Raw genomic sequence first — 8,040 nt, 5'->3', positions numbered from 1 at the left:
GGGATGGACAGTCGGCAGCACAACGCCACCAAGGAGCCCGAGATTGAGCTGTTTGTGAAGGTGAGTCTCAGCGGGGACGGTGACTCTTTGGGTCACCCTCACCAGGATGCAGCTGGGCACAGGTGGTGGGAATTCACAGATGACTTCTGTGAACCCAGAGATGGGTACCAGATTTGATGTTGCTCGCTATGAAGGCTGGCTAAGCAAGTGCCCAGAGGAGGGGACAAGGCACAAAGTGGTGTGAGGACTGTGGAGTGTCATGCCCTGAAGCCTGGAAAATGCCCTGGTCTTGTGGTGGCCATGCACCCTGGGGGAGCAGCACTGCTGGCAGCTGGTGTGATGAAGGAGTGGGCACACACGTGCCTCCCAAAAGCCAGATAAGACAAGCCCCAGCCTGGGAACATTGAGCAGGAGGGCTGGGAGCAGCCACTTCAGCTTCTGCTGTGAGCCAGGTTGTGAAATGAGCACGGATGGCTTGGGGAGCCGCTGAAGGAGCCCACGTGTGGGCGGGATGGGGCGGTTTTGCAAAGTGGTGGGGTTATTCACTGGAAATGGTTTCTGTTTTCTTCCTTGTTAAGTAATTTTCTGAACCTTTTCCTTGAAATGTTTAAACACTTGAGTTCAAAATATCTGCAGTGAACATGTGGGGTGCACAAAGAAAGGAGCCAAAGCTGTCAGCTGTTAAATGTATGTGCCTGCAGCAATACCAGTGGGGCCTCAGGACATGCTGTCAAGTGACAGTGACTGGAGGGGTGATGCCTCCCTGTGCCACCACATTAAGGTTTTAAGGATAGTTTCCCCATAGCCACTCCTGGGGCAGCTCAGTGTCTGAATGGACCATGGCACTGGGCTGGAGTCACTGTTTTCCCTTGCTCAGGCATCCAGCAATGCTGGGCACTACACAGTGCCTTCCTTGGGTCATAGCTGGAAATATGTGTTGGAAAGGATTATCTGAGCCTTCACAGGAGGAATCTCCCCCATCCCCTTGCCAAAATTGTGGTCATGGCACTGCTTGCTGGACATCAAGCTTGCCTGAACCAAATCAGACAAGTGTACTCTTGGTGAAAGTAATCTGGGTCTTGAATTCCCTGCTTAGCACTTCTCTCCAGCGTGTCAGGAAAAGAAAATGATACATGAGGTGATTGCAACAGCAGCACCACCATTGATGGGGGTTTTCAGAGGGAAGCGAAACAAAAAACTAGCAGTGTCATCAGGACTTCCCCTGTGCCTTAATTTAGCATGAAAAAACCCTTCTGGCTTGTCTGTTCACAGACAACTCGATGCTGTGCCTCCTCTTCCAACCCATCCTTACTGAAGTCTCAGTGGCTCTGGCTGCTGACAGGCACCTTCCTGTGCCATTGGCACCTCCTTGAGCTAGGAGGTGGACTGGACACGGCTGCTGGTGTGGCCGGTGACAGCTGTAAATCATGGTGGGAGCCAGTGCTCCTGCAAGCACCGACTGGCATGACATGGCACAGCATGGCAGAGCATGGCACCCTGCTTGGTTTCACTCCAGCAAATGCTGGAGTTACCTTGGTGAGGATGGGCAGGGTGCGGAGCATCTCCTGCTTTGCCCTTGCCTTGGGTCAGGTGGTCCCCAAGGGGCTGGCAATTCCTCACCCTGCCATGCCCCCAGGTGAGCATTGTCCCACTGGCTGGGGGCTCTTCCTTCCCGGGAGGAGACTGTGCTCTGCAGTCCCACCATTCAGCTGCTTCCTGGTGATCCGGGTGTCTGAAGGAGCTGTGGCAGGTCTGTGCCGGTGCCCGGGGCTGAGCACTTAGCAGTGCCCCAAGCAGGCAAAGCTGCTCTCTCCTCCCACTTCGTTTCAGGCTGTTTCACCAAGGGGAAACCACAGGAACTGCCAAGTAACTTTGGGGTTTGAATGCCCTGTGCAGCCCTGAGGCCTCAGAGAGTTTGGGATAAAAGTGTGCATCCCCTAGAGATGCCATGCTAGCCCACGCTGGGTTTATCCATCATCTGAGGGCAAAAGAGTGAGGAAAGTCAGTGTGGAGGGCTGCAGGCTCTGTGCCCCAGCCGCGGTCCCTGTGGGGTGGGGTGGGGAGGCTCTCTCTAGAGAAGGAAGTGAAGAGTGATGACTCCCCCACCATCTGCTCTGCGTTTGCGGGGGAGGGAGGGCACATGGCTGTGAAGCTCCTCTGAGCTGGGGGCTCCTCCCACGGCCAGTGAGTGCCAGCAGGACCCTGCCAGAGACCAGTGCCCACCAGCAGTGCCTGGGCACTGGCAGAGCTGCCATCTGCTTCCTCCAGACAAAGGTTTTGGCTCAGAGCATCCTGGGATGGGCCTGGCTTAATTCTTTCTCCCTGCAGAGGCCATCCTGATTTTCTTTTCACTCTAGTCCAAAATTCCCCACTTCTCTATTTTTAAAAGATGAAGGGGGAAACCAGCCTGAGCTGCTCAGGGTCTGGAGCTACCAGATGAGCACGGAGAAACCTGGAGCAGATGAGCACAGCCTGAGTTCAGAGAAGCCCCAGTGAGGGGCACCCCCTCCCCTCCCCATCCTCCCACTCCACTGCTGTCCCGGTGCAACTCCACCAGAGCCACACGCTGCCATGGCTCAGCACAACAGCTCCCAGTGTGACAACATGACAAATTAACCCCCCTTGTTCCCAGCCTTGTGCTGGGCCAGGGAAGCTGAGGGGAGTGCAGCAGGGAGAGCAGGGAGGAAATTCTTGGTCCTTATGCCCAACAGCTGCAAAAGCACCTGCTGAGCTATTGGTGCTGGAGATACTCCAAAGAATGGTGGTAGTTTGGGGTTGTAGGTGGCAGCAGCAATGAAGAGAGGAGGGAGAGCAGAGATGCCCATGGGCAACCCTCAAGGCTGTTCTCTAACTCTCCCTTTCAGCTCTTTCACAGGAAATCTGAGACCCAATTTTACCCCTTTCCATAGAAGCCCTATTTGCTATTGGTGACACAGGATGCTCCTGAGCTGCAGCCACCTGGGAGCATTTGTGATTAATAGCCAGCAACCAGCCTCATGTGTGGACTCAGCTTTCACTGCTGGGCATGTCCCAGGGCATCAACACATTTCCTGGTTCACATTTTGTTCCTCAGGAACATCATTCCATGATGGCTGAGCATAAAAACCACTTGTTAAAAGTAATTTTCTTTCCTCTGGGAGTACTCAAATGTGTTGGCATGGTGGAAGAGCAGACCCCCCACTTCATCTCACTACTTGGAGTGTCAGAGATTTGATTTGATCCATTTACAATCCCCCTTAGGGTGAGGCTAAGGCTGATGCGTCTCTCCTGGAGAGGCTGAGCACTCCAGAGTCCACAGGTTTCCAGGCACATAATACAAACAGGTGACTTGTAGCGCCTACCTCCAGCCCAGGAAAGCCAGACACAGGTCTCTGTCTCCTCAGCCACCCTGTCTTTGGAGCCCCAGTAAGGTGCAAGCTCTGGAGCCACTTCCAGCTGCCCACTCTGGATGCTTTTGCTAATACTTGACTCCACCAGATCCTCCTAAATCTCATGACCCTCCTGCTTAGCTTCTGTATTTCAGCTCACCAGCAGCTTATCAGCTCAGGCTTAGTGCAGAGCTGTCCCACCAAGGCTTGTATCCCACCACATCCCTCTCTGTGGGAGCAGCATCCCTCTGTGACGGTGCTGGTGTGAGCCATACTGCTGTGTCCTGTTGGGGCAGGGCAGCCACATGTTCACGTTCTGCTCAGGAACCCGTTAATTCTCATAAAGAAGTCGAGTTTCCTGTGAGCCATTTTACCTCTCACCACAGCACAACTTCCCTTTCAGAGCAGCATCTCAGCTAGTTTTTATGCATGGGGGGAACCTGCCATGTTCCTCTTGACCAAACTCCTTGTAAGTCACTTCAGTCCTCATAGCAGAGAAACGGGCTACACTCTACCTGCTACTGCCTTCCTTTGGCATTGCTGAATGGACATCTGCCAGGTGAGACCTTGGTGAGGGAACTCTGGTGGGACTCAGGCAGGGTGTCCAAACTCCCTCACCTTCCTGTGTCCCCACTGCTGTTTGACCCTATCCTGGTCGCAGAGCATCCCCCTGAGTGCTGAGATGCCGTGGCTGTGTCTATGAAGAGGGGCTGAAAGGGACTCCTTCAGCAGCTGACAGTTGTCTCTGTTTCCTACTGATGCTGCATGGGATGCCAGCATGAATCCCCCTCAGCACAACCCTGCTGCCCCCAGACCAGGGCAGGCTGCTGGATGATTCTTGGCCATTGCCAGCCCAGGATGTTGTGCCTGGGTTTGTTAAATGCACATGAAACTGGAGTCAGACATGAACAACACATGAAAACAAACTGCTCTTTTCCTGGCAAACATGAGCACATTTCCCTTCTCCCGCCCTCTCCGGCCTGGCCTCCCAGCCAAGCGGACCCTCCCTTCCTCCCCATCCATTAGCAATCACCCTCTGCCTCCTTCCCCTGCCTCCTTCTCCATTTCCTCTCAGATTTATCTCACATTTCTGGGAAGGACCCGACCCTGGGCATCCTGTGGATGCTCTATGTTCCTCCCAGTGACCGCAGGGCCATGGGTCACGGTGGACCCTACAGCCAAGCCCCTGGTGCCAAGAGGGGCTCCCTGCAGCATGCCATGCCAGGGGGCTGGGCCAAGCCCTCTGTGTGCCTTTCTCCAGTGGCTCTCCACCTCTAGGCATCCCATCTGGGGAAGGGTTAAATCCTCATTTCTCTGCTTTCCCGGCAGGCTGGTCTGGATGGAGAAAACATCGGAAACTGCCCTTTCTGCCAACGCCTCTTCATGGTGCTTTGGCTCAAAGGGGTCAAGTTCAACGTCACCACGGTGGACATGGCCAGGTGAGGCAGCACTGCAGCCCTGTGTCAGCACTGGGGCGAGAAAACCCCTGCTCAGCCCCCCATCAGCACTTCTTCCCTCTGCCCACACCACAGCCAGTTTGTGGCCACACAGGTGCAATCCCTGTGGGCACACTCCCCACCACACACAGGGTGTGGGGGTGGGCCAGCAGGGGACTTGGGCCACCGGCCAACATATGCATGGCCCAGGGACCCCCTATCCTGCTGGATGTAGGGATGAGTCAGAGGCACCACAGGGCAGACTGAGAGGTTGGAGGGGCACTTGATAGCTCTCCAAAGCCAGCTCAGCATGCAAGTGGGGATGCTCCTGGTCCTGCACCCGTTCCCACTCCCCCACCTCTGCCTTGGCCACTTACTCTGGGGACTGGCAGGGGCAGACAGGCTGCAGGCTCTGAGCCCACTTGTTTTCTCTGTTCCAGGAAACCCGAAGAGTTGAAAGATTTAGCACCGGGCACCAACCCACCGTTCTTGCTGTTCAACAAGGAGCTGAAAACAGACTTCATCAAGATTGAGGAGTTCCTGGAGCAGACCCTGGGTCCACCCACGTAAGTGCAAGCTCCCTACTTGCAGCTTTCGGGGCCTGACAGTGTTGTGCAGTGCTTGGCAGATTGCAAAAGCAGGGCAGGGTGCCAGGAGGAGCTCTGCGGGGCAGGGGCTTCAGTGCTGGGGGGCTGGGTCCTCCGGGGAGGGCATGGGAATGGCAGGATGCAAAACGATGGGAGGAAATGCACCAGCCATTGCACCCCATCACCGGGGGCAGAGGGGTGGTGTGGGGATGTCCCTGTGGGGACCCTCGAGCTGGTGTTTTTGCCACTGGCTGTCGCAGCTGGTGTTGAGGCAGAGGGGGAACACGAAACCCCCCTTTGCTCACTCATATCCGGTGTACTCAGCTGAGTGAAAGCAAATGCCCTTGCTTGACTGCAGCAGTGCAGATGGACCACAGGACTGCGGGGGTGGTTCCCCTCGGAGCTCACTGCCAGCCTGCCCCGTGCCCTGCACGGCCACAGCCTTCCAGCTGCTGCAGAAGGGGAAGTTAAAATGCATTTGTCACCCACCTTTGTGGACATGTCTGCCCTTGCAGCGTGCCCTGGGACATGTCAGCAAACAGGAGACAGTTCCTGAGGAAGTCATGCGAGCTTTTGGCTTCCCAAGACCCCTCTGTGCCAACGTGCATCCTCTGGGCTGGGCCACAACTGCCTGCAGGCAGAACTCTGCTCCAGGGCTCTGCTGCCACAGCATCCCCAAACCGTGGAGTTTGTGCCGAGATTGTCTCCTGGACACACAGGATAGATGACACAGCTCCCAGGGAGACAGCTGCAGTAATTCACAGCATCACAGTTCTCCCACAGCCAGATGAACATCCCCTGCACCCTCCAGTACCAGCCTTGGGCACTGCGGCCCAGGAGCTGCTGCTGCTGCTGCTGCTTCCCTGCTCCATCCCTGCCCTCACTGACACGAGTGTCTCTTTCAAGGTATCCACACCTGAGCCCCAAATACAAGGAGTCCTTTGACGTGGGCAGTGACATCTTTGCCAAGTTCTCAGCATACATCAAGAACCCACGCAAGGAAGCAAACATCAGTAAGGAATGTGGGTGGGGGTTGCTGGGCTGGGATCTGTCACACTGTGGCAGGAGAGATGCTTTTGTCTGAGGACAAATCTTGCCACCAGGTTAAGGTTCCTGCTGCCTGCCCCACAGAAGCCTCCTTGGGAAGCAGAGGGGTGGGTGGGAAGGGGTGAAGGCAGACCTGTACTCTATGGGAATAACGGTAGAGCATGGGGTGATGCTGCTCTGATCCCCTGAGAGCAGAGACTGGACAGAGTCAATGCTGTGCCCTGCTTGTGTGGCCTCGAGGGCTTTTTCCCTCTCTGAAAAGCCTGGGGGAGGCTCAGCCAGTCCAGCACAGCCTGGGGCTTAGCTGGGATCCCAGAGCACTAGACTCACTGGTCTTGGTTCCCTGCCCTCCCAGATTTTGAGAAGGCCCTGCTGCGGGAGTTTCAGCGCCTGGATGCCTACCTGAACACTCCTCTCCCAGAGGAGATTGACCAGGACAGTGTGGAGGACATCACTGTCTCCAAAAGGAAATTCCTGGATGGAGACCACCTGACACTGGCTGATTGCAATCTCCTGCCCAAACTGCACATCATCAAGGTAATGACACCAGCCCAGGCTCCAAGAGGGTGTGGCAGAGAGTGTGTCCCCATTCTTCCCCTAAGCCAGAAAGCAAATCTCCCCCAAGTCTGGGAAGTTTCAGCCTCCTCCTTCACTCCTCTTCCCTCTAGATTGCAGCCAAAAAGTACCGTGACTTTGAGATCCCAGAGGACATGACGGGTGTCTGGCGCTACCTCAACAACGCCTATGCCTGCGATGAGTTCAATCACACCTGCCCTGCGGATGAGGAGATCGAGCATACCTATGCCAGTGTTGCTAAGAAGATGACCTAACCCCAGTGTGGGGTGGGATAGCAGCATCACCCTGGCCAAGCCCTCTGCCTCCGCAGTCCTGACACAACCAAACCTGGACGATGGAGGGGTTGGAGAGGGCTTACAGCATCGCTACCCCCGTGCCTTTCATCGCTACCCCCTTGCTTTTGCAGCCCCTTCCGCTGCCTCCTCCTCCTGCACTGCTGGCTGCAAGCCTCCGGGAGCCGTCAGTGCTGACCATGCATGTGGGCTGGTCCTGTCTGGATGCAGCTGCATCCCTACTCCCTGAAAATGGGTCTCAGAGCCTGTGACTATGGGTTGTGGGAAAGCTGAGCACTAGTCTCCCGCAGTGGTGCTTTCGTGGAAGAGATGACACCCCCAAACAGCTGAGCCAGCCTGGCCTCCCCATCTGCAGCTGGGGCTGCCCTGCCAGCCCTGTGTGGTCCCAGACACCCCATGTTTATCCCAGGATCCTAGTGCCTCTCCTGGGCTGGAGCTATTTGAATTTGCCTGGTGCCTCCCTGCACAGGACCTGGGGCAGTGTTTGGGCAGCCCTCTCTTCCCCCAAGGCATCCATTTCCCTCTGAGGACATGGAAAGGCTCTGCCCCAGCAGCTCATCACAGTGACAAACTGTGCTTGCTGCTCAGGGGTGTGACATGCATCAACTGCCCCAAGGACTCAGGGGCAGGTGGGTACTGGGGGTGATGCCTGATGTGACAGTGCCATGACCTGCTGTGGAAGGGAACAAGGGGACCCACAAAGGGCTGAGGATGGAGGGCTGAGGATCAGAGC

General features: G+C 56.0%; 1 protein-coding gene across 1 annotated transcript; it reads left to right on the top strand.

The window, feature by feature from the left end:
• The first annotated feature begins 3 nt into the window (after window positions 1–3).
• Window positions 4–7,268, top strand: CLIC2 (chloride intracellular channel 2). Its single transcript, XM_009074144.1, has 6 exons — window positions 4–60; window positions 4,698–4,807; window positions 5,245–5,370; window positions 6,298–6,404; window positions 6,794–6,975; window positions 7,107–7,268. The coding sequence occupies exons 1-6, from the start codon at window positions 4–6 to the stop codon at window positions 7,266–7,268; spliced, it is 744 nt and encodes a 247-aa protein (XP_009072392.1).
• Window positions 7,269–8,040: the final 772 nt, after the last annotated feature.

The sequence above is a fragment of the Acanthisitta chloris genome, unplaced genomic scaffold, assembly GCF_000695815.1.
Source record: "Acanthisitta chloris isolate BGI_N310 unplaced genomic scaffold, ASM69581v1 scaffold33604, whole genome shotgun sequence".
In the NCBI taxonomy this organism is placed as follows: domain Eukaryota; kingdom Metazoa; phylum Chordata; class Aves; order Passeriformes; family Acanthisittidae; genus Acanthisitta; species Acanthisitta chloris.
Note: the sequence above shows the minus strand (reverse complement) of the source record. Positions and strands in the feature narration are given on the sequence as shown.

Excerpts from the sequence above, each read along its gene's own strand:
- CLIC2 (XM_009074144.1), top strand. The coding sequence starts at position 4 with ATGGACAGTCGGCAGCACAACGCCACCAAGGAGCCCGAGATTGAGCTG. Across the intron at positions 5,371-6,297 it reads CAGACCCTGGGTCCACCCAC|GTATCCACACCTGAGCCCCA; the intron begins GTAAGTGCAAGC and ends GTCTCTTTCAAG. Across the intron at positions 6,976-7,106 it reads CCAAACTGCACATCATCAAG|ATTGCAGCCAAAAAGTACCG; the intron begins GTAATGACACCA and ends TCTTCCCTCTAG.